A 26,439-nucleotide genomic window follows, 5' to 3' on the forward strand; every position below is an offset into this window, starting at 1 on the left:
TGACAGAGCTGAAAACTGGATACACTCCCATCCGTTTTGGGTGGCAGGTTTAGGTAGGCCAAGGTATCTGTTATCCTCTTAGGTCTATCAGTCACCCCCTACACAACCGTGTGCCAAATCTAATTTTACCAACTGCAAAGCAAAAGATACAGTGACTCAATCTAAAAGGGACAGCGTAAGGCCTTACATCATAGCCCTTTACTTCATGTTCAGAAAATCTTTCATGTTTATCAGGAACAATCATTTAAAAGCTAATTCAGTGTCTGGAGCTCATGTTTTGCTCACTCACAAATAGAGTCCATTGTCACACAAGCTGAAATGAGAGGTCATAGAAACCAAGTAGAAGGTAGGACACAGCCCTCAAAAACAAACACAAATGGAAATTTAAATCTAAGATGTGACCCTACTTTGCCTTTTCAACACATCAGAGAAGACAAACATACAAACTGGCTTTTAAAGTGTTGCCAGAGGAACTATGAGGGGCCTATCTGTGCCTCAACTTCAGACTCTGGTTCTGCCCCCTTCTTTTTTGATGCTTCCTGCACCAAGCAAACATAACAGTATCAACACAGTTAACTTCAGGCAAAAAATGTGAGCATCCTGGAGTCAGAGCATAAGCAGCAACTCATCTGAGAAAATACATGAGGATTTTTCCTCCTCCCACCCTCCCAAAGAAACAGCAAAGGAATCCCTGAGAAATCTGGGCTAGATCATCAATCCCTCTCAGAGAGGTCGAAAAATATAGGACAGATACTTGGGATCTGGCCATTAGCAATCGTGTGTCTATCACAGAGTGCATTTTGAAATGATAATTTATGCTTTTTATGATTCACAGAGGTACCACTGCTGTTGGCTCAGTAGACAGAGTTCCACTTTATGAACTGGGAACTTAAGGCAGAGAGGCAAAGTAATTCACCCAAGGATGCAAGAGGCTTAAAATACTACTATAGTCGAGATGAGCTGCCTGTGCTCCAGCCATCCCCATGAAGCACACCTACATTGCCACCTATTAACTAACTAGTAAAAACTGGAAATTCCCAAATACTAGAGGGGGAATTTTTAAGGAGGAGTTAAGATAAAGGTCAAAGCACCTCCAGGAAGTATGCTAAGCTTGGTGATATCCACAAGGAACAAGAAAAGATGTCGAAGTGTGAGAGTCTCTCCTAGAAGCAGCAGGGAGACGAAGAGATCGAGGTGTGTTTGTGCAGGTGTACGCACACACAGGGCAGTGGCAGAGGGACGGTAAGGGTCTCCAGAAAGGCTGCTTTGCCAAAACTGACAAGCTTGAACATTCCAACTTACAGGCCAGTTGAGCCCATGAAGAACCATCGCTGCAAGTAGAAGAGTGTCTTGCTTTTCCATCTGCCAGCCTGGGCACAGGCAGATCATGTTACATATGGCACCAGGGGGAAGGGAAAGAGAATATGAATAATTCTCAATTCAGTGAAAGGAGTGTGAGCTGTGCAGCTGCTGCAGTGCGAGCAAGCCCTAACAGTGCTAGCTATTGCTTTGGGTCAAAAGATCATACCATTTCAGCCTGCTTCCTGACTTGTGCTTCATCCCAGCTGCTTTCCTCTCCCTTTAGTGCCTGCCTGCAGGAACAGCTAGCTCTCTGGAAGAAATCCAAACAGAAGGAGGAGAGGTTACATGTGCCTGAGGGAAGTGACAACACATGGCAGGTCACTGCTGAGTCCAAAAGCATTCAAGCAGGGTCAACACCTACTAAAAATAAATACATAAACACACATGTACACGCTATACAGAAGAACACACTATACATTTACTCAGGTGGGACAGCCAGGAGCTCAGGCATGCTTGAGGTTCCTTGAATCTGCATCTCTGGGAAACCGGCGGCTATTACAACTGAATCAGACAGGCTGCCAGCGGCTGGGAGCTGACAAGGCATCCTTCTTCCAGGAAGGGCTGCTGTAGCACCCATGCTGTTAGGGACCAAAACTGTCACTCCCTCCCCACCCCACACCCAGCCTGGGAACTCTAGCTCTTTTCTGCTTCCCAAATCCAAGTGTCCCACATCAGACAGCCAAGGCAAAGCCACTACCACAGGCTGGTCAATCTTCTTATGCAAATGAACTCACGGTAATTGGGACAGTTACAATGAATCCTGACAATGTTTGCTTTTGTGCACACCAGTGGTAAATATAGACCGAGCTGCTGTCTAAGGATGGGGGGGTGAGGGGAGAGCTGTGAGAGGGACAGCAGCTCAGCTTCTCAGAGGGATGATAAGGAAGCAAGCAATGTTTAAGTGCAAGGATGCTCTCAGAAGTGTGGAGCTGATGGGCAAGGGAGGCGGCAGATGCTGCAAATAACAGTCAGTAGCTGGAAGTCTCAAAAATATTTAGGGAAGCACAGACACTGTGGCAGGTCCATGGAGCTGTTCCCCTGCATTACAACCTTCGTCTCACAGACAAAAAACTTCCACAGCCTTCATCCAGCTAAGGATCTCAGCCCACAGGATTCAGATACTCAAGCAGAGCTCCCACCAGAGCCAAGGCTGGACATAGCACAAACACCCCATCCAGAGCAATGGCTGACAGGCTCCAGGCTGCAGACGCACAGTGGCTGGCTCTGGCTCAGTCACTCCCGCACTGACGGCTTTGCCTCTTGGTTATCTCAGCACGCTTCAGCCCATGAATCTCATATATATGCTCTACTTTTGTTGTAGCCCTCCAGGGCCCATGCAGCAGCCATGGAAGAAACCTAAACAAAAAGCAATCGCCCCCTGAAATCCTGTCATGCAAACAAGACTCTTCCCACCCATCACTACAAGGACTGAATGGAGAGGGACTGAACACCCCCTGCCCACCCCTGCCTGGTGGTCTTTTTGTCTCGTGACCTTCTCTGCACAAACACAACCCCACAACAATCAGACAGGCAACATAATGCACCAGCGCCGGCTTTCCCAGCCCTTCAAGGCAAGCTGGGGAGGGAAGGGGGGAGAGCTGGGGAGAGCTGAAAGGATTTGGGGAGGAAGAACAGATAGGATGGGCAAGGAAATACCAAGCAGTGTTTTAATTTCTACTTGCACAGTCCCACAAGCCAGGATAAAAGTAGCTTTAATGAAAGAAACAAAAGAAATCTTATCTCAAATGGCTTAAAGGGACATGGGAATACCAGCCAGTGGGATTTTCATTAAAAAAAAAAAAAAAAGCAAATCCAGCAATGCTTCTAAACCCTGCAAACATCTTTTAACATTCCCTCCAGGAAGCCCACAAAATTGAGCCATTTGGTGCAAACTCTGCTGGTTTTACTTGGCTATCTTTGAGATGGATTAGATGTAAAGGTTTTCCTTTAGACTAGGGGAAGACTTTTTTGCAACAGCTGTAGCTGTAGACAACATCAACAGCATGGAAACCCTCCCTGGTGTGATAGCTTCAAACCACAGAAAGTTTCTGCCAGTCTGTCCTAACTATGGAAAAAGTCATCATCACCTGTGCTAGCAGCAGCAAGGAGTAAATGTGCCTCCAGTCCCCAGATTGTCCTTGCAAGTCACACATCATCTTTGGGAAAGAGCAGCAAAGGTCTCCAAGGTCTTGTTAGTAGATCAGGAGACCAACAAGGTAAGGGGAAACTCCTACCTTCTGAAATGCCAAGAGATTCTCTCCTGTTCCCTGTGCACATACAGGAAAAGATACAGACCTCACAGGAAAGCAAACCAAATAAAGCAAAAAGAAATACCATCTCTCAGGGCCTGGATTCAGTGAGCTTAGCAGGGCCCTCGGCTATACTTTGGGACACTGGAAATACATACTAAGTACCTTTTCAAGGAAAGGAGGCCGTGCTTTTGCCAAAAGCTAAGATCTGTGTTCCGTGAAATCCTGGCAGCTGAGGCAGTAACAGAAAGCAAAGCTACAGGAAAGCACTTGTGTGATTTACAGACACATTAGCCACCTAGGGAGCACGATACAGTAAGAAATGACATCTCAACTCCCACTGCCAGCACCCCCCACAATGCTGTTACTGTTATCCACATCCTTGATTAAAGTACTGCGATCGTGCAGTGGAAGCCACCTGACAAGCCAGGTATGAAATCACCTCCATGGGATGGTGCAGTTGATGTAAAGAGACTGAAAGTCTTGACAAAGGCTGCATGTCGCAGCTGGGTGCAGGAGGCCTCTCCCAAACCCAGCACGCAGTGCACCAGCCCACATCTGGCCAGCTGGCCCTGGTGAGGGGGAATGGAGCTGCGACTGAGTCCTGCCTATGTCCTAACATGAACTGGAGTAACTGGAGAGCAGCAGCACTGAGCCCACACACAATTGGCAAACTTCCCACAGCAAGGATACCATCTCCTGTCAATCCACTCCAGCCTTAATCCTCTGTGGAAAGATCCCATTCAGCACTGTGCTAAGAGGCAATCTTTCAAGCCAAACACTAAAAATTAATAATAGCAAAGATGAGGGAGCAAGGGACAGATGGGTAACAGATATAACAAGGCTCTGCTCATTAGACTGAGCAACTTGGAGGAGCTGGACAGGAGATAAACAGGCAAGATTTTTAGCCTTGCTCAGCCCTGCAGTAAAGTACTGCACATAAGCATGCATGGGATGGCAAATCTATTGCACCCCAGAGATAGATGTAAACCAGTGACAGTCAGTCATGGTGCTTGTTCTCACTAGAAAGGAAGCAGCTGTGGCCCAGCTGTGAAGCTGCTCTGGGTTCTGCAGTATTTATGTCCCATGTAGGATAGGCACAAACCTGCTGCTGGTTTGAGGATTTGCACCCCGAGTCTGGGGATTTCACCAGCATGGAGGGGAAACTAGAGTTTTGACTCAGCTCATTCCACGGACAAAGATTTCAGCAGAATCCCTCTTGGGAAATGAGATTACTCAGGCAGTAGCAGGATCTTCAGCACAGTTACAATGGAAGCTGGCAAAATAACTGTGTTAACTGGAAGCTGGCTATCAGCCTCTTCACCTATCAGCCAAGGCAGGGAACACAGCTAGAGAGCAATCCAGTCCAACTCACATGGCCATCTTCAAAACAGAGCACAGTCTTCCCTTAGCATTCCTATGCTAGAAAATCTCACTACATAGATAACTGTTTTTTGTAGCAAGTAGGGAAGTACAACAGACTGGGTTGCTTAGGCAAGATTAATTCCTGTCCTATTGCATACAATAATTAATTTTACTTTACATTAGTCTTTATTACGGCCATGAAAATTATATGGCCATTTTAACCGACCAGTGTTGCTTGCTCCAGTTCTCACCTCTACAAAGTTTGGAGGCAGCTAAAGTAAAAATTATTTCAGAAACTGCCAGCTGGTGCCACCAGAAGAAGGAGGTCCTGGTGAACAGCTTCTCCATTCGCTCTTCCCAGGCCTTGCGGACCTGGTCTCAGGCAAGCTGAAGTGATAATCCCTCCTACACCAAGGAAATGGCACAGTCTAGATAACTGCGATCTGCGGGGGGAGGAACCAAAGGATTTCCCCCCTTCTCCATCTGCTGATGGAGAAGGAGGGAAATTATCTTGAGATCTTTTTCAGTCCTGTACATCTTACCATTCCTTCACCCTTGAGCCACATGAGCTGGCTGCTCTGTGCAGAGCTGTGTGCTGCAGCTGAGCCCAAAGCAAGCAGAGCCAGAGCTCTCTGACAAAGAGCTGGTGGCTAGAGTGGCCTGGCCAAAGTGTCCACAGTGCAATGCTGCCTTCTGCAGCCCCAAAGAGTGACTGATACCCAAAAATGCCAAATGCCTTCAGCTGCCACTGAATTCACCGACTTGACATAAGACTCCAAAGAACCTGGTAACTGACTATTTGAGAGACCAAGCCTCCAGAAGAAAAGCAGCTGGGTTTTGCCTGCATACTTGCCTGATGTCCTTCAAGAAAACACAGCAGCTTTTTTTATAAGTTGAAAGACAGGCTTATAGACCAACTCATAGCAGACTGCAAATCCCTGCAATCACAGCTAGCTAGCTTCAGAGGGCAAGACATCATAACCAAACACCCCTACTTGCCTTTAGGGGATCTTTTTTTCAGACACCATAGTGTGGGGAAGAAGCATCATGAAGGTGCCACACACAGCCCCAGCCACATCACACTGGTACTTTACCCTGGTTCTATTCCTGCTGCCCACCCAGCAAATCTGGTTCTTTCAATCGCCTTCTCAGAAACATACCAAACCATGATCAGTTCCTCAGGCTGCAAAATGAGACACTGTTCCATCTAACCCTGGCATCCATTCTTAGGAGAACAGATCAGCCAGATGAATGCAGTACCCGCAGAGTTGTACATTATGACAGTAACGATGGACTTTCCACAGCCAAACTCTGCTGCATTGAAATCACCATCATTTAGAGAGGCTGTGGACAAGGAAGACGCTAGCAAAGAATTTTTTCCCTGACATGAAAGATGCTGGCTGTTAGCAAGGCCTGGCACTTCACCTTAGAAAGAAATTAAAATAAACCATAGAAGCCTCAGGGAAAAAGATCAATTGAGCCTGGATATTCCTCTCTCCTTGGCACAACTTTATGGTGTGTATCATAACATTCTCTCTGCATATTTGCTTCTGCCCCTTCAGCCCAGGCTTGCATAAGTGATGAAGAGCTGAAGTATTTGTCTCACAGTGCTAAAGAGAAAAGCAAGAAGCGCCAATGATTTCAGAGTGCAGCCTCTCAATATCTGAGGGATCATCATAACCTCATGTTCTTGAAAAATGAAATTTATCACGTGAATTCTCTACCATGGAAGGGGTGCATATTGTGTGAGCTTCCTTTAATAAAGCCCTCAGCAAAAGAAATTGAATATTTCTATGTCCGCATGCTCAAAGAAACACTGTAAAATTAAAATCAGGGGAAGTCCTTACCCTTCTGAAATCAGTAATGAAATTAGCATGGGGCCCAAAGGAAGCAAATGAGGCCCCTTCAGAATGGCCAGGATTTCATCTTGTGTTTAAAACCCCACACTGGCAGATCTGTATTTACTTTAATGACCCACCAAATCCTTTTAGTCCTCTACATCTCTCTATGAAAGCCTAATAATGAAAAATTACCTACTAAAACTTGGCTTTTCCTGAAAAATAGTATCTGAACAGATCTCCAAAGACAGATATTTCTGTGGACACAGTGAATTTAGACTGCAGTGCTTTGTTTTCAGATATCATTGCATTTCACATTTTCACAGCTTCCTTGGAATAACATTTGATACAGAAAAAGTGCAAGTGATACAGACAAAAGAATAGCCAACCCTCTGAAACCACAGGGCCTCTCCATTTGTATTGCTTTTGTAACAAATATAGACTGAGGCACAGAATTCCCAGTAAGAGATCCTCAGGCAACTTAAAAATTCAAGCAAACCATTGCCATGCAACATTAAATGCATTCATTTTTATGAGCATCGAATTCCACCTATTAATGGATCAGTCATCCTCTGCAGCTACTAATTTACATATCCAGCCTGCAAGCTGCTGAGAGGCCAGTGGACATGACATACATGAATACATTAAATCTGAAAAAGGAAACTAACCTCCATTGTAATTCAACTTAACGATCACATTTTCTTTATGAGCAGCCGCAGAGTCCATGCCTCACAACTACACACCCCATAAAGGCACCCCCAATGCAATGAAGCACAGAACTCTCTACTCAGACTAACTGTGATGCACACAGTGTTCACAACTCAGTCACATTCCAGCCCTGTGCAAAGAGGGAATTCCTTGGAGGTACATTTTAACCAAATCACTAGAATCCATGCTATTGTACATGGACTAAATTCAAAGGCCTGATCCTTGCTATGGAAGACAGTTTATCTGAACATACATTAAAACCCTGGAACAATTTCTCAGCCCTTTTGCCAAGCCAGGCAGCATTACCAGCTTTAATGTAACAGCACTTTTGATCTTGTAACAGCTAGAGTGGTGCTGGTACATCTATTATTCCTCCTGGAACAGAGCCATGCTCTGATATCACACCTACAATTCACTCTTTTTGTGCACAGCTATCTAGAAAAAGATGTAAGAGAGAGCTTCTCAGCAGCATGTACCCCTTCTATCATGCCAGGGAGGTGAATGACCCTCTCCAGTGCCCAATCCAGGGCCAATTACAGTTATGGCAAGGAGAAAGGCTTCTTTTTTAACCTTGTTGAAGAAGTAACAGGGTGCTGCAGGCAGAAGGATGGCCATGGGGGAAAGTCTCCTGTAAACTGGCTCTCCTTTTTCTCAGCTGGTCACCATGCAGGTAGACAGCAGCTTGAAGAATAAGGGCAATCCCACAATCAAGTGGATTCCTTTTTTAGGTCTGTAGCAGCTTGTCCCCCATTGTAACAAGATACGATCACTGATCTCCCTTTTCCATGTTTCCACCTGCAAAACTAAATGAACTGATACTGGAGAAGAAGCTTGGAAGTCCTTGAAGAGGAATGGCCATTGCAGTGCTGAATAAGGCCAATTCCCAACAGCCCACAGCCACTGCAGTGATAAAAGCAAAAACCCTAAGGTGCAGAAGAATCAGGCCCTAAAGGAAAGAGAAAGCTCAGAGAAAAGATGAAAGAAACTGAACATGGAAAGTTAATACTGCTTTGAACATTTACTGAGTGTAAATCCTTCCCAAAAGTGACAGAATGGCAGTTAGCAATCAGAGGCTCTTGGTCTGGCATCCAGGCTGTTAGGCGAGACCCACACCTCTCAAGAGGTCTGTGGTGGGTTGACCCTGGCTGGAGGCCAGGTGCCCACCAGAGCCGCTCTCTCACTCCCCTCATTCACTAAACAGGGCAGAAAAGGCATAACGAAATGCTTGTGGGTCGAGATAAGGACAGGGAGAGATCACTCGCTAATTATCGTCACGAGCAAAACAGACCAAACTTAGAGAGGGAATTCATCTAATTTATTACTAGGCAAAACAGAGTAGAGGAATGAGAAAATAAAATCAACTCTTAAAACACTTCCCCCCACCCCTCCCATCTTCCCGGGCTCAACTTCACTCCCGGCTTCAACCTTCCCCCCCTCAGCGGCACAGGGGGACAGGGAGTGGGGGTTACGGTCAGTTCATCTCACGGTGTTTCTGCCGCTTCTTCATCCTCAGGGGGAGGACTCCTCTCATCGTTCCCCTGCTCCAGCATGGAGTCCCTCTCACGGGGTGCAGACCTTCAGGAGCAAACTGCTCCAGCGTGGGGTCCCCCACAGGGTCACAAGTCCTGCCAGCAAACCTGCCCTGGCGTGGGCTCCCCTCTTCACGGGTCCACCGGTCCGGCCTGGAACTTGCTCCAGCGTGGGCTTCCCACGGGCCGCAGCCTCCTTCAGGTGCCTCCACCTGCTCCAGCGTGGGGTCCTCCACGGGCTGCAGGTGGAATCGCTACACCCCCTCATCCTTCCTCCATGGGCTGCAGGGGGACAGCCTGCTTCACCATGGCCTTCACCACGGGCTGCAGGGGGATCTCTGCTCCGACGCCTGGAGCTCCTCCTCCCCCTCCATCTGCACTGACCTTGGTGTCTGCAGAGTTTCTTACATCTTCTCACTCCTCTCTCCGGCTGCAAAAGCTCTCTCTCCAAGTGTTTTTCTACTTCTTAAATATGTTATCACAGAGGTGCTGATTGGCTTGGCCTTGGCCAGCGGCAGGCCTGTCTTAGAGCCGGCTGGCATTGGCTCTATCAGACACAGGGGGAGCTTCTAGCAGCTTCTCACAGAAGCCACCCCTGTAGCCCCCCCCGCTACCAAAACCTTGCCACGCAAACCCAACACAAGGTCTGACTGCAGGGCTTACTCAGACCCATCTCACAGGCATCAGCTACAGCAATTTTTCAGAAAGACAGGGCAGGAGCTGTTAGTTGATCAGTGGGGAAGAAGCAAACACCACTTGTTTATTCACAGGTCTTGCTACTCTTGTTCTTTGCATCAGATGCCACAGTGATAAGTACATGTTCAAGAAAAAAAACAAAAAATCAACAAACAAACAAAAACCAAACCAAATCAGGAACAGCAGCGAAACCACCCCCCTGCAGCTAATCCAATTAAGACACAGGATAAAGTTGTAGAGGTTAATCAGATCTGAGCCATTGGGTCTCTCTCTGCTGCTTCTTAGTGACATATCTGGTGAGCAACACCAGTGACATGAAGGCCAGGCAGAAACACCAATGATCTAGCTAGCCCAAGGAGACAAGTGCTGCTCCCCTGGTGCATCATGCAGAAAAGAGAGGAGCGCACTGCAGGGCAGTACTGTCAGTGGTCTGCTGGGCTCAGAGCTTGGCTGTCCTATTGAGCCTTATCAGGTGCCAGGACACTGTAACTGATGGGCTGCGTTAGACGGTCCTTACAGCAAAGACCGAGGCTATGTCTGCAGGGTGCTGCCTGGTTGGTAACCAGGATGGAAATTTATTCAGCAAGAAAAAATTCTGCCTATACAATTGCAGGGCTTACCTTGCGTTTCATTAGCTGCCACTCTGTGCTTACTAAGGCTGCAGCAGGGCAGGTGAGGGCTGTCCCAGCTCTAGGGGCCACCAGCAGAGAGACCACTTAGATTGTCACGAATGGCCCCTTCAGCATTGGAAGCCAAAAGAAAGCTGAGCTGGGGTTTGCACTGAAGCAGCTCCACCAGTGCTAGAGGGATGGGGTTCAGTGCTGACTAGGGAACCTTGCTCCTGTCACACCCAAGGGATCCACTCTACTGCCTAGCCTAAAGTCCAGACCTAAAGCTACCTTGCAGAACTGAGCATGCTGCATTCTCAAGCCTTCCTGTACGGTGAGATCTGCTCTGCCTCTCTCCCTTCTCCTCCCTTTAGGGCAAAAAGAAGCCAGTGGTCTCAGCTCTTATTGCTTAGACAAGCATCTGCATGTTGGTGGTAACAACTTGCTATCCCCAACATCACCAGCGCCGGACAGTCAGCACAGAAGGATGGACCTGCTCTGGAAGGCGACCTCCCCTTTGACCCATCAGACTGGGCTCAGGCACAGAAGAGCGCATACAGTGGGAGAGGACGAAACTTTTTCTATACCAGTTTCTTCTGGGCAGGGAGAACACTCAGACCAGAAATTCATCTTCTCTCCTGGACAATACATGCCAGCCTTTCAAGAGGACAGATGGAGCAGTGACTCCAGTGGGATGACAGAACTGTAGTGACAGCAACATGATGAAAGGTGCGTAAGCACCATTCTGCCAGTGATGCTGATCTCTTTGGTTTCCAGAAATATTGTTTCAGGCAAATGATTCCTAATCCAGTGACCATCATCTCCCCTCCTGGAAGGGAACTGGGTCTCTTGATACCACTCTACCTCATCAGACTTTGCTAGACTCCTCTGTTAGATTGTTCCTCCTTCTCAGTAAATTCTTTAATTCAAGGACAGTGATTGCCACTGTTTTTCAGTTTCCCAAAGGAACTGAGATCCATAGCCCCAAAAATCAGAACTTTTGACCTTCCTATAGGAAGTTTTATTCTTCCTTTAAAGACAAGGAGTTTTACAGCAATCAGCCATGAAACTTGTCAGGAGAAAAAATACATTTTATACTCTGGACTTGAAACACAGAACATTTCACATTAAAAATAGCTCCCTTTGTCACTGTCTGCCAGATCTGGGAGGGAGGTGAAAATCCACAGGGACTTGATTTGATGCGTGAAAAAGTAGAATTCTATAGTAGTGAGTATGCACACACACTTATTTTAGGTCAAATAATAGCTCTGCAATAATACTTAGCTTAGCGGAGAAAACCAAAGCTTGGGATAGATCCATGCTAGCTGGTACTGTGGTACTGAGTAACATAATTCAAGTGCATCCATCAGAAAGGGGGGAGGACAGGGACGGGATGACTTTAAAATAAATAAAGTATTTTAAAAATCTCCTCATATCACAGTTTTCCTCCCTTTAAGATGGTTCCTCTTTCAAATTCCAAATACCTGCTCCTGTATCGGCAGTCACGACAAGTATCTTACCAAGATATGAGACGGTCTGTCTGCGTGACCCAGGTGTGGGCACAGACCTGGCCAGCACAGCGTTCCCCCCCACAGCAGGTAGTTCCAGATCAGGCTCCCTCATTCCACAGCCGTGTAGTGGAACAGCAAAGGGACCTGGTACAATACTCAACCTTCCTCCCTTCCCTTCTCGACAGGGGGAGAAGACATGCCATGCACTCCCTACAGCTTTCTGAGGAACTGCAGCTCAAGCTTGTGCAGCTCAAACATAGCAAACAACTGCATAGCTTACTCCAGAGCACGTGTTCTGCAAAAGGCCAGCTCTGGTCTTTGAGGTGATGAGTTAACGATCAGAATCCAGTGAGCAAAGGCTCTACACAAAGCTCTGTCACCAACTAAACTGATAGACCCTAGCAAAGGAGAACAGGAACCAGCAGGCACAGCTTTGACACTAACAATATAGGCAGTTAAACATCCGGTATTAAGGGCTACTGAGTAATGCAGGAGCGATGGGACAGAGAGTTACCTTAGTAATCTGATTAAATGGGAAGAAGGGCCAGTCATTCCCTCCCTCCAAACTGGTGTAGGATGACAGAGGCTGGATCATCTATACAATGTCAGTAAGTCCCTTGTCATTGGCAAGGAACACAATACCAGGGCACTCGGAAACATCCCTTCTCTGATGTCGCCATCACAACTGGCACACACAGAGCATCCACATCACAGGAGGCAGGTCCTGAGCAGGGCTGACTCTCTTTGCATGCTAACATCAGAAAAAAACTTGGAGTTCCCACTGGGAAAGAGCTCATTCAGCTACACCTCATGGGGAACAGTGAGCAGAGAATGACCTCCAAAAGACTCAGCACTCACACTGCGGAGAGCATCTTTCCTTGGATGAACTGCTTTGGCTCGGGTTGGGTGTGCATAATTCAGGCTGGTTTAGACTACAAGAAACCATCCAATGCAGCTGTGTGTCAAACCTCCACCCACACATCAGCTACATAATTAATAAGGATGAAAGAGAACATTATCCCAAGCTGGTATTCAGATATTCAGTGATCGGTAGAGTTTGTTATACTCTGTTCAGTCTTAGAAGTCAGCAAAAAGAACATACTTCGCGCATCATACTGCATGCTTGGTCATTAAATGCAGGCTTGTAAGTCCATAAAGTCACTGTTGCTTGCAAGTGTGGAGTAATTTTTTGCATGAGCTAGTTTGTTTTGCAGTAGGCCCAAAAGTTAATTAGTTTTCACAGTTTTATTACTCCACATGGTCAAATAACAGCCTGGAGCTTCCAATCAGCTGGAACCGCATAAGGTCCAGAAAATTCTCACTGTGCTTTTCAGGACTGTTTCCTAGGGCCATAAATCAGCAGCTGGCAAATGACTTTCTGCCCCAGCTCTTCTTAGCCACCAGTGCCAACCCTAAAAGATACCATAAATCAGTGCAGCAATGGCAGCTCTCAGCTCATGGGCCACAGAGGGAATAAGGCTGGAAGATGCTGTTTCAGACACATATGGTAATTCTTTGTGAAATATTTTGGCTATCACCACCCTGGGAGAAGTCACCCTATGCACCTGTCTTGTTGAAGGGGACTGTGCAGCATTTATACCCCAGTCAGCTTCAGCTCTCACATATACCTACAAAGCTATGCTGCTGCTCTCTCCACCACAAAAGCTGTTTCCTGCTATACCTGACAGGTAGATAAACTGACCATTGCACTCATTCATATCAAGAGGTAGCTTTGGCCTCTCCAAATGTTGTAGAAGGCAATGAATGAAGGTAGGAGACTCCCATCAGGTGAAGAGCACACAAGCAAGCCAGCACACTACAGCCTCTGGGATACAGACTGACTGAAAAGCATTGCAAGAGCAAAATCGTCTTGTGGAGATGCCAAACACTGGAGAATCCTCTAAAAAAGCCAACATACACTCTACTTTATAGGCTTCTAGAGGAGACAACACCAGAATATTTAACGTGCTGAAGGCACAAGAGCAATCCTGCACGCATACATATATGCAGAGACATCCCCAAACAGTTCCCAGGGCTAGCAAGTCAAAGCATGATAAAGCAGTGATGCAGCTCTATAAAGATTCTTCAGACACTGTATTTAAGTTGGAAGTTATTCCTCCAGCCACGGTCTCCAGGCACAGCTCACACACCAAAAACAGTAGCAGAAGGACCATCTCCCATGCTCTTCACAGCAGTCTCCCCGAAAGGGGCTGCCTAAACACACCAACCAATGCAAAATAAACATTTCTTCAAAACCCAAATACTATTGTCAGAAGACACATGAAGGAAAAATGTTTGTGCCTTCCCTGCTGATGGGGAGAACAATCCAGAGACATAAAACCAATGATAACAAGGCTGTGTGCAAAAGCAACTCCTCTATTAGTGACCAAGAGGGAGTAGCTGAGGGAAGAGGAAGCAGCTCAAATGGAAGAAGGAACCACAATAAACGCTTTCATTTTCCTCCCCAGTGCAAACAACAAACTAAAAAATAACATCCTTCCATGGAGGCCACTGCCTGCAGTGAGGAAAGATGCTCAAGACCCACTTCCCGTTATTTCTCATCATAAGGGTAAGTAAACGTGTGAGAGGAGTGGCAGGAAACCAGCAGAGGGAAACAAGCACCTGGCTCTGTTTCAGAGCCAAGTGGCGGAACTAAAAACTCAATGTGCTCTTCAAATCCTTTAGGGCACACACCATTTTGGTACCAGCCCCAGCAAAACATACAGTTGATGTTAGACATATAATGGGTCCAGGACAATTTTCACACTTGTTTTCAACTGCTTTGCTAGACCAAGTCAGAGCACACAGGATCAAGTCCTCCGGTAGATTTTGTGAACCTTTCCATTTTTCACCTTTTATAATATTGATCTTTTCCCTGCCAAGAGGTAAGCATGGCTACGTCTCACTGGCTGTAAGCTGTCATCAACAAGCACTTCCACTACAATCATACATCACAAACAAGTATGCTACACAAAGCAGGGTCTCCATCATCACTGGTACCTAATCCTGAAGGATCACAAAAGCAAAGAGATGCTTCCTCAGAGAACACTGCCCTGAAGAAGTGCATGAGACCAGAGGTTTGATGATAGTCACAAACAGCTCTGTCTCCTACAGCCTCGTTTATTTTTTTTCTCATGTAACTCAGGAAACTCCAGAGTATACACTACTTACAGAGTATGTCAAGTATCAAAGAACATGAAGAACCGTTCCTAAGGATAAGATTGATCTTGCTTGTTTAACATCAGTTTCATACACCATTATTCTTCTCACTAGCATCACAGGGTCACTGCAGACAGCTGTTCCTAAGCAACAGGAACATATACTAAGAATACATACATTCTCTGTGTCTTACTAGTGCTGGGGTTTTAGCTTTATAGTTGAAAGAATCAAGGTCCAAGGGAGACTCTGTGTGATCACAAACATTCAGGACTTTCACTACACATTTCATCAATACATATCATCTCTGGTGACAGAATATACCCAGCGTCACCACAAGTACCTGAATCAGGGGGGATACCACCACTCAGGAGACTGGAGGAGGAGAGGGAAAGAAGTGACTGTCCCAAGTGCTACAGCCTGAACAAGGCAAACACTACAAAGTTTGAATCACATAAAAATCCAGAGCATTCAGAGATCAGCTTTCCTCAGCAGCCTGCATGTACAACGACGCAGGAAAACAGCCCATCATCTGAACCCCATCAACTCTGTCTCATGGTGTGTTGGTATCAACTGATTTCAGACCAACACATTGTATAAAGCCTAGTGAGGAGGCAGAAAGAGATCACAGTTTTCTTGGCTGCTGTCAAACTCAAACACGCCCACTGCTGCATTTAATTTGCAAACGTGCCCTGGTACATTTGCACTGACTGCAAATACCGGAAGACAAAGGGAACATTATACTTGCCACTGCAGAGGAGAAACACTTGCTTTCCAGGTCTGGTAGAGAGTAACTTTAAAAGCCCTTGTATATGTTACAGGCATAAGCGATGATGGTGTAGAAAAGCACCTCCAAACTGTTTCCACTCGCTAAGCAGCTGGTTTCTTCCTCTGGAGACAAGATTATCTCTTCCCCTTCTCTGTCATAACAGAGCATGCAGCCACAGAGCACAATGCACCAGCTGATTTGCAGAACGGCATCAATCTACTCTGTTTACAGCTTTTTCCCCCCCCTTTCTTTTTAAGCATGCAAGCTTAAATGTTTTTATTGCTTCAGTGATTTTCTATGTGCAAGACAGGATTTGAGAATAATACATTAGCAAGGATCTATGTGCCTAAAAACCATCCCGCACATTCAGCTGAAATGGCAGAGTGTACACTAGCAAAGCCTCTCACTGCAGCTGAGATCAGGAGGCAGCAGAGATACACAACGGTTTGAATGCAGCTTGCCATCCCTCTCGGACGCTGCACTCTAACATGCAGGCTTCCAGACAGCTCAGACGTGGAAGGTACACAAATGTGTAACAAGTAGGAAGCCTCCTGAGGCATTTACAAATCTAGAGACATCAAGCTGCCAGTAACTCACGAGCTGTGTAAAACTGACTCAGCCTCCACGTGCTTTGCTGTGTTTGCTACACTGCCGATGTCTGGTTCGTATTCGTGGGTTCTAATCCCAACTTTTTGCACTAGGCAAAGCTAACAGTCTGTGTACAAACTGGTGGGATTGGAGAGAGGAGTATCCAAATAGCCAGGGAAAAGGGAAATGAGGGAACTGATCACAAACCTTTCATACTGCAGGGAAGGTGTAAATACAGACAATCCCAGAAACCTGCATCCAGCTTAAGGGCTGGCTGGTGTTCAGTGTACAGAGGTATTAGAAGATTAAGGAGGAACTTGGGGAATTTTGCTGTTCATCCTGCAAGAGGAAGAAAGATCATTAGTGACCTCCAGGTAGCTTTTTCATGCTGAGCCATCACTCCAGGGTTTCGTGGCTAAAAGCCAAATCTGGGTATAAACTTTGAAGTGCTGGGAGATTGCCATCCCTTGTAACAACACTGGGGACGGACACAGGCTAATCCAGGCATGGTAAAAGACAAGTCATTACCCTGCGGAGGGAGTAGCCTCTCAGACATCTATTTGCTGCTCAATGCCTCAGTTTCCCTTCCTGACTGAATGAAGGATAAATTCCTCTCCCCTCTTTCCTGGGGGCTGCTGTATTCAAAAGAGCCTATGGCAGAAGGCAGCGAGGGATTGATAATACAGACAGCATCAGCAAACCAATCTCCTTCAGCAAAAACAGATCCTCTCTAACCAGCCCATTCTTCCCTTCAAGTCTGTCCACAGGGCAATGAATTTGAAGGGACTCTCTTTCTTTTCCCAACCCCATAACCCAAAGTGGAGGAGTCAAAGGGTTAATGCTGCATGACAAAGGTCAGCCCAGTTTGGGGAGGGAGGAGAAAGGGAAGCATTGTGGCCACAGACAGCATCTCCCTGTGACCAAAACGCCACTTGAGAAATGTAAAGTGATGGCGTTGCTCAGAAAAAAAGGCCTGAGAGCCCTGCCTAAATCCCAGGGCTTTATCACTCACAAAAGCCCAGCCCCTTGAGTCATTAATCGTGTGCTCCATGGCTGGGTGCCTCAAAGAGTAGCAGATGACACATGCCCAGCTGCTATTGCCGCCCCTCCTCAAGGTAGCGGGGCAGAGGCAGGTGCACTCCCAGTGCCCTCTGCTTGAGACGAATCTATTCTCCCTCCTTGTCCTCTGCCTTTCATCTCCTCCAGCAGCCCACGCTGACAACTGTAAATGAGATTAGACTTCAAGGCATGGGGCAGATGCAGAACCCCCTCTGTGCATTGCCAAGAGACTCTTGTAGCTTTTAAAGTGTCTTTTCCATTTACAATGCACAGCTTGGTAGAGGGGGAGAAGGGGGCAAATTTCTTGTCATGCTCACAGAAGTATCTAATATAGCAGATAAGGCAGACCCTGGTTTTAGGGCCTGGATGCCAATCTGTTATCACCATGGTCAGTCTTCCCACCAGCACCTCTGATTCTCCAGTTCACGTTAGGAAATCAAGTAACAAGTCTATGACTATTTCCTAATTCCAGTCCTATAACCTCCTCTTTGCAGCACCACTCCACTTAAATGTGGCCATATGTCCTGACAAACACTAATCTAAAAAGGCAGCGATAGTCCAAAATTCAGACAAGGACCTGAAGGTCACATACAACCCCATGCTCAACCCCCCTGCCTATACTGCTCCTCTCACTGCCATTGTTTCCTATTCCTCATCCTCCAGTTTCTGCTCCTCCTGCTCCCAGTGACCCACACAAACCAGCAGTAAGGCACAAGCAATTTGTCAAAGAAAGTGGTAAAATCTCCAGGCACAAACCACTGTCTAGAGCTCAAAAAGACCTGCCTGGCAAGGTCTTCCAGTCATAGCTGGCAGGGGTTAGCCAGCAACAACAGCCAGGGAAACTTTTCAAAGTGAAGTGTGATGTTTAGCTCAACTGTGCTCCAGTAAACAAACTGGAATTTCTTTTACAGTGTGGGAAATAGCTCATCCTGCCTGTGTTAAAGGCTATCTGGAGAAAAGGGACACAGTTCAAATAGAAAATCATTGAGTTCAAAATAATTCACTTTCTCAGTTACCACCAACCATGGTCATTGCTGGCCTGATTTTATGGATTGCTCTGCAATTTCAGTCGTGCAGAAACCAGCCCTGGATTTAAGAAGGCTGCCAAGTCAGCATATTTTCAAGCATATTTTAATGTTTTATGAGACCATGGCTGAGCAGGTTCAGCTGCACCCACTGCCGGTAATGTCAACAACTGAACTCTTCCTGGCAAGTGCACGTCTGGTCCAGGATATCTCTACAGTCTTGTTTCTGAGCTCAAGTTTTCCATTAGCTGCCTACACAGACTGGGTAACTTGGCATCTCTCTGCATTCCCCATAAACTCTGTTCATCTGTTGCCATCACACCCACATACAAGTCTCAGGAAGAAATCCAGGATTTCTAAAGCAGCTGCAACAAAAACACCGCCTGGATTGACAAGCAATAGGATCAAGGTGCTGAGCCAGTGAGGAGGGTCCTTTTAGAGAGTTTTGTGTGTGTCTATTTAAAACAAGTTTGTTGTCATGACTACAAACAAGGGTACGGGTGAGAAGAAGTGAGAACTCAAAGATGAGGGCTGATAATGTTAATTCACCCTTGAAATCTCAGCAGCCCCGGGGATGGGGAAACAGAGAAGACTATACAAGCTTTTGGCATGTAACAAGGCTAAGAGCCACCTTCAGAAGGCAGGTCTGTCCTAATAACGAACATCGTCCTCCTAGATAGTGCCTTTCACCCAGCACAGCCAAGGGCTGGATAATACCGATTAGCTGCAGTCATCTCTAAAGCAGGGGTGCTGGGGACATGGAGGCAAAGAAGGGCACTCAGGGCCCTAGAAAGGACATAGCAAAGCAGGAACAGCCCCTCAGTAGATTCATCTGCAGATTCACTCTCTAACCATCACAACTTGGCTTCAACAAGGACAATGAGATGCTCTCATGTCTGCATGCAAGGCAATTAACAAGGGATCTTATGAGCACAGAGAACTGTGAAACTGTCAGGATGTGTTCCTGGGATTGTCACATTTTTAACTTTACCAGATTAACAAAAAAAATGGAGGTTTGGCCAGTGAAGAATAAATGAAGAAAACCCCAAGTGATTGTGGAGGGATGGAGAGAGGCAATGCCTTGCTCTGCTCAGAGCTTGGATTCCATACGGAGACAGCGTGAAGTGACAGTGCAGGCTCTGCAGAAGGCAGCAGATGCGGAGCTAATGTGTGTGTGGGGGTGGAGGGTGTTTATGAGCACAATAAATAAATGTATGAATCTCTATAAAAGTTCCCATATAAAAGTGAGTTAGAGCTGCCCGAGGGCCATGGCCTCATAACAAAAAACGCATCTCGTAAGCACAGTGTGAAGCAGCAGCTGTACTGTAACTGCCTGGCTGCAGCACTGAAAAGTCACGAGTCAGTCTGCTCCCAAACTCTTGGGTGAAGTGTTGACCCCACTAAACGCAGGAGGAATTTTGGTACTTGCTTCAGTGTAGTCAGGATTTTGCCCTGAGAGGGGCTTCTTTGAACCTCTAAGCCTCAGAAGCACTTCTGGATCTGCCTTTTTGCCAAATCTTAAGTTTTTTTACTTCTGAAAAAGAAGCAATCTGCAAGGGGCTGGAGATACTGGCTTGAGTCACTGACAGTTCCTAGTGTGACAGATTAGAGCTGGATCAAAACAAAAAATTCCTCCAGAAAGCACTGTCAGTCACTCCTCTCCCCCAAAATAAACAAGCAAAAAGCACTGCTTTATGGCTGAGCAGTAATTTTCATCAAGAAGTTTTGAATTTTTGATTTAAGATGTTGGAGGGGGGGTCATTAAAAAAACCCAAAGCATTTAATTTTCTATGTCTAAATAGAAACCTGGTTTTTTATATGTAAACCTAAATAAAAGTATTTTTTAAAAAAATCTCCCTGTGGGGAAAAAAACCCCCACATTAATAATAATTTCCTTACCCTCCTCAAAGGCGGGGGGGAAGTGCTGACCCCTCTCTTGCACTGTTAGCTGTCATACTCCATCACCCCAGAAACAAGAGACTTGCAGAATCCTGGCCTGTGAATTCCCAACTGCTGCAACACTTTCTCCAGAGCGTTCTCTTGCTCTGCTGCTCTCCTGGGATGGTGAATGCAGAGGCCCATGTATCTCAGCTGAGAGGGTGGCTATCAAACTTCAGTCCCAGCCCATGAGTCACAAACGCACAGGGCACGTGAATCTTCAGCCACCCGTTTCCACTCTAAGCACACATCAGGTCAGGTCATATCACCCAGGGAGAGCTGCAACTGTTCCAAGTTTCAACACACAGGCTTCCTCTAAGACTGTCCTCATGCTTCACATGGACACCAATCAGAGCTAAACAAAATGCTCCTCTCTCCTACCAGCACAGAGCTGCTGGGAATAGCAACCTTGTTCCCTGACAAAACAGCATCTTGCAATTCACTACAGGGCTAATTGCATTGCTGATATAACGCTCAAGGAAGACGTCAGCTTCCCTGGCTTTGCCCACAGGCAACAAGGACATTATTGATTTATTCAGGACTTACGAGTAGTTGTCACAGGTTGCATTCTGTTTGATAATAAAGCCTTACAGACAAGGCTTAAATTTCAGCTGCAGCCCTAATTGAAACATAGCTAATTATTAAAGGTCTGTCTTTACAGCCCATTCCCTTGTCACTGGGGTAATGTTCTGTAAATCCAACAAACTCTCCCGTCCCTTAAAAAGAAAAAAAAAAGAAACACCCCCCCCACCCATTTACTATTCAAGCAACTCCAGTGGGAAATTACAGATTCCTCTCTTTGAGCCCGAGGTACTACCAGCCAAGAGCCCCATCCCACAAGGACTCAATGACTTCAAAGGATGCTTGTAGAATCAGACTCTAAATTAAGGCCAACATTTGAGACGGGGGAGAATTTAAAGTGGCTGAAACAAGCATTCAGCCCAAACCACAAGCAATTTATATTGCATCCACCTTTTGAGTGGCAGCATACCCTACAAGACCCAGCAAATTCAAATACACCACACAATTTAGGTGTGATTAACAATTATAGTAATCTAATTCCCAACTGCCAGCTTGCTTGACTGTACAACAACAAGTGTACTGCAGCCCAGACACGTGGATTAGCAGTCGGTCATGGCTAACTGGGTATAAATAAGCACTCATCAGAACAGGCAGTCCAGTTATTAGCTGAATGATAACGGGACCCCCGGGGTACCAAGGACATCCTTTTGCAGAGAGTGCACCACAGCTTTTGGCTTTGTAGTTCAGCCAGACACAGAAGCAAGATTATCACCTCATAAAGCAGGGACGAAATCCCATTTGAACTTTAGTATTGCCAGGACGATGCCAGCATCAGAGTAAGCTCCCTTACAGAAGGTGACATTTACACACACACACACCAGCACAAAGTTTATGACATCAAGAGAGTGCTGCAGTTTAAAAGCAAGTCAACCCTAGAAAAATCCTTCAGTTTGTAGGTGCTTCACGTTTCAACCTGACAGATGGAAGGAATACCACAAAGCAAACATGTCAGTTAAAGCAGCTAAAAGTATAATTTACAAACTAAAATCTATAACCCAAATTCTCAGCAGCTATAACTCAAAGCTCTACAGAGCTGTCCTGATTTCAGCCAGATCTGACCCAAAGCATTTACCTGATACAACCATAGTCTTTGGTACAGAAACAGATACTTTGCTAATTCTGTGCAAGTTTAAAGCAGGAGGTCCTCCCCTAGAGGATGTAACCCCACAGAAATCAGTTTAGCAGCTGGGGAGCCATTTCAAAGAATACAGTGCTGGTTTCACAGGTCCTAGTTTGCCTGCCTCAAAGAAGATCCTTTAATCCACAGAGCAAGGACAGCGCAACTGGCAGCACACAGAGCACCAGCTCCAGCACCTTGGCTCAGACTTGTGCTAGGAGGGATGGCCAGGCTGGGCCCGCTTCTGTCCCTGGCTGCTCTTGAAGAGAAACTGAGAGAAAGGCCCAAAGCAGTAGTGATAATTACGACTCGCACACCAGCATCCTGGGAACTGGGAGCATGGAGCACGTTACTCCTAGGCTGCGTTTTAAATGCTCAGAAAATCTAGTACAGAGGAAATTAACTGGAGGTTAGACTCTTTGCTCGCAAGACAGAGACAATATATCAGTTGTTCACATACCTGATCAAATAGGGCTTTCCAGTGCTGAGAGGCAATGCATACAGGAGGAAAAAGAAGAGAAAGAAGTTTTAAGACCAGCGACATTAACATGCAGTAAACTGTAGCACTATAACAGAGAAATAACCAAATGATTTAGTGCCATTTCCAACATCCTTCTTCATCCCAGAATCACCTACCCTTCCGGGGGGAGGAGGCAGGGGGAATCTACCAACCACAGGGAGGACAGTTTTCATTTACAAATCCAAATTAGGATGAACTCAGAACATTCATGTGTTAATTCTGTTTTCTCCCACTTTGTCTACTTGCAGGCAAGCAAGGAATAAAAGGCTTTTTTACTCACAGGGATCAAGAAACCTTGGTGTGTATTGAGGGGAGGGAAGAATTAGCAGGGTTTTTTCAGATCACTTTCTGAGGTCCTGTGGCCCAACACTGACCCACAGACCACCTTGTCGGGTTTTCAGAGCCTTGTCTGCTGCCTGCTCCTAACTCCAGCTGGGACTTGCTACAAGGTCTTTGATAACTCATCAGTTCTTTAAGCCTCACATGTCCACACCTGAAAAACAGATAATTTATCTTGCACAAGGTGGAAGGGGAGAAGGCTGGAGAGAGCACATTACAAGGATATACCCCATGACTTTTGTTTAGCAGTTCTGCCTTAAAAGCTCTGTATAGGAGGAAGCTCCACTTCAACACAGATGACCATGTGAACAGTTCAAAAGTCTTTGTCACTTGGGAACAGAAGAAACAAGCTGGCAACTGGCTCTGATTTATGCTTTCTACAAAGACTGATGTAAAGCCAACTCCCTGCTCCAGGCTTGCTGCCTCACTGTCCCATGAAATAGAGGAAATGCCTAATAAATTGTTTGAGGTGCGCTCTCATCTCTCCTAGATTGAGGGGTCAGTTGAGAGCAACTTCCATGGGGCAACAGTGGGGCACCCACTGTCTTGGGGTCCCCAGAGAAAACCTTGCACATTTCCAGCTCTCCTATCTGAAGCGCTGTTCAGCACGCTTTGTTTCTGCCTCATTCACCTTCCCAGAAAAGCAAAATTAGTAAAATAACAAACATCAGACTCATAGAAGCAAATCTCCTCACTGCGCTATATGCAAAGCAGAGCTCTGGTGAGAGTCTTATCTAGTCCTGGAAGAACATTTCCTTTCACATGGTAGGCAGACTTAAAGCAGAATTGACTGGAGAGACAGTGGGATATCAGGCCACTGAATTCCATTTAATGAGTTAAGTTGTTGGCTCCCCTCCTCCCCATGCCTCTATCCATTTATAAACTCCCATTTATCATCATAAATCAGCCCAGCACTTTAAAGAGAACATTTTGGGACTGCCTGAATCCTGGCATTGTGGAACGCTGCTCTGAGAGCTGCAATGACATCACAGCTGAGCTGTTATACACTGTCAAGGCTGTGACAGCCAAACCTCCACTACATAATATTTTTGTGGTTAGTAACACATAAAGAACTGACCTTGTGTCAGTTCTTGCTGGCCAAGCCAGAGAGCTTACATCAAGCTTTCAAATGTAGTAACAACAGAAAATCAACCCCCAGTTAGGTCTCAGGGGGGCACACTCCTAGCACAGAGCGGTTCGAATTTGCAGAGATGATGCTCTGTAGCCTGCTTGTTTCAGCAGGAAATCTTGGCTGTGGAGGAGGAAGGCATTTACACCACTTCCTGCTCTTCTGACTTGCAGATGATATACGATAACTCAGGCTTCTGTCACATCATCTATTGCCAGGTCTCAGCAGCTTCCCATAACTAATGCAACTGCAGGCTTTAGCTCCGTTTTGTTGATTGCAGAAAACAAGGTATCAGAGTCAAATAACAATGCAGATCCCAGTGTAAGTAATGGCGAGACACTGCAAGCTGGATCAGACCCAAGCTGTCTTACCTCAAGGTCAAGCAGCAAGTCAGTAGCAGAACTAGGATGAGAATCTAGATTTCACCAAGGAAAGCTCATGGTCCCTCTCTTGTCTCAGGAGCCCAATTCTGCCAGGCACTCAGCACTTCAGTGTCTCCTGGGCCCCTGGCAGGATTGAATTGCTAATGGCTGCATTCGTGTAGAAGCTGGAGTAACTCCAAGAGGCCCATGTGCATCACAATAGGAAATCTTTCTTGTAGACCATCCAGACAAGCACAAAATTTGCCAGGGGAGAAAAGGTCACAGTTTGAGGTAAACAAGCACAGGGATTTGGCAACCTGGGCTGTGAAAGCTCCTGGAAAGCCACCCTTTCTGAGTGAAAGCCACACATGCCCCTGGGTCAGGCACACTACTCTTAGGACTGTCTGGCAGTGTTGCAGCAGAGGTCAAACTGCATCACACGTTCCCTCCTGACTGTACAGCGCTCAGGAATACAGCCTGGGGAATGCAGCTCTACCAGGCAACTGCACTTCCTCCGCTGCCCTCTGGGAGGAAAATCCAACAGCAACCAAATTCTGAGTGACTCCTATGGAAGGGCTAGGGGATGAGGAGTAGGCACTGCCCCTAAGCAGCCCCAGGCGGGTTCTTCCAGCAATATCATAAAATTAGAGGGGAAAGGGGATGTGCCATTGCTGGAGGCTTAGCTCACAAGCGTCTCTGTCATGCCATGCAAGACCCCAGACAGAGCCCACTTCAGAAAGACATTTAGTATCACCGCTTCATCCCTTCATAGGCAGGAACAGAGCCTGCCCTTACCTCTGCAGACTGAGCGCTTTGCACAGTCCTCATCCCAGCAGAGTTTGCTGGGAAGAAGAGCTGCGAGCAGCCCTGGGATGCATCAGGAATGCAGGATCTGTTCACATTCATTCCCTCCCAGACAGGTGCACAGCAAGCTCCTGCCTCCAGCACCGGTAGATGCAGAACTATCACCTCAGCTCTGCAGGCTTTGCTGCTCAGCCTGGCAGGAGCAGATTCAAAGCACGCAGAACCACTTGGTGTCCTTCTAGGCTGGATGAGCAGAGGAAGAGACCCGGTGCCAAGTTATCCCACCCTCAGGTGCAATCAGAGCTCAGAGGGTGGAGAGAAGCTATTAGCCCTGCCGAGCCGGGGAAAAAACTTCCTCGGCTGTTTGTTGCTCGGGGGCTGGAAGAGGGAACAAGCTCCCGAGGGCGGGAGCGTTTCATATCTGTCACCCTCCGAGTGGCTAGGACTCTGGAAAAGCTCTCTGTCCCCAGAAGCCCCTCAAGCCAAGGCGTCAGCCCCTCTCCAGCCTCTCGAGCCGCCTCTACGCGCAGCCCCACCGCCCCTGCCCGGCCAGCCGCAGCTCGCTGTGAGCCAGCATCTCCCGGCGGCGCGGCTCCGGGTGCGGACACCGAGCGGACCGGCAGCCTGTCCGGGCCGCTGCCGCCGAGGCTTTCCGGGATGGGGCAGGATGGAGAAGGGAGCTGCGGCCCCGGGGACGCAGGCGGCCCCGGCGGCTGCCGGAACCCGCAGACACCCGGCGGCGAGGGGCGCGCAGAGCGGCGGGAGGGCGGCGGGGACGGCGGCTTTCCCTCGCCCCAGAGGGTCACCGGCCCCATTCCTCCCCCTATCCCGGACTTCATCTATAAATAGCTTGAGCCGATTAACCCGGCCCGGGGGAAAGGGGGGAAGACACCGAGCAAAGGAAACTTACATCCTCTGCGGCCATAGGTAGGACATCCTCGGAGTCCAGCACCTCGATTTCTTCCGCCTCTGAGCTGGCAGCCACAGCAGGGGAAGAGCTGGCGTGAGGCTCCGGCAGCCTGTCTCCCATGCTTGGAAGCGGTCCCCCTCCAGCCCCCGCTCCCCCGCCCCTCTCCCCAGATCCTTAAAGAAATTAAACCTAGCTGCTGCTTGGCAAACTTTCAAGCGCAGCCGAGCCTGCCTTCATGACTCCCGCAGCCGGGAGGGGAGGAAATCCTCCATCCA

The 26,439-nt window shown here is 47.1% G+C and overlaps 1 protein-coding gene and 1 long non-coding RNA gene across 5 annotated transcripts in view; both read right to left on the reverse strand.

Annotated features, from left to right (window-relative positions):
* RHBDL3 (rhomboid like 3) overlaps positions 1-26,439 on the reverse strand; it is a 71,621-nt gene that overhangs the window by 40,440 nt on the left and 4,742 nt on the right. For 2 of the 4 annotated variants that reach the window (XM_054846930.1, XM_054846928.1), the window contains exons 1-2: positions 26,165-26,290; positions 22,561-22,584 (exon numbers count right to left, since the gene is read on the reverse strand). In XM_054846930.1, the coding sequence (XP_054702905.1) occupies positions 22,561-22,584; positions 26,165-26,284 (144 nt within the window). In that variant the 5' untranslated portion in view covers positions 26,285-26,290. Of the gene's footprint in view, positions 1-22,560; positions 22,585-22,900; positions 23,114-26,164; positions 26,294-26,439 lie in introns of those variants that run through there. The other 2 variants (XM_054846931.1, XM_054846929.1) reach the window with 2 other exon arrangements.
* On the reverse strand, positions 8,816-9,688 carry LOC129214765 (uncharacterized). Its single transcript, XR_008579805.1, has 2 exons — positions 9,436-9,688; positions 8,816-9,333 (listed from the first exon to the last, which is right to left on the reverse strand). It is a non-coding gene; the product is annotated as an uncharacterized LOC129214765 (long non-coding RNA).

This window comes from Grus americana, chromosome 18, assembly GCF_028858705.1.
Source record: "Grus americana isolate bGruAme1 chromosome 18, bGruAme1.mat, whole genome shotgun sequence".
Taxonomy (NCBI): domain Eukaryota; kingdom Metazoa; phylum Chordata; class Aves; order Gruiformes; family Gruidae; genus Grus; species Grus americana.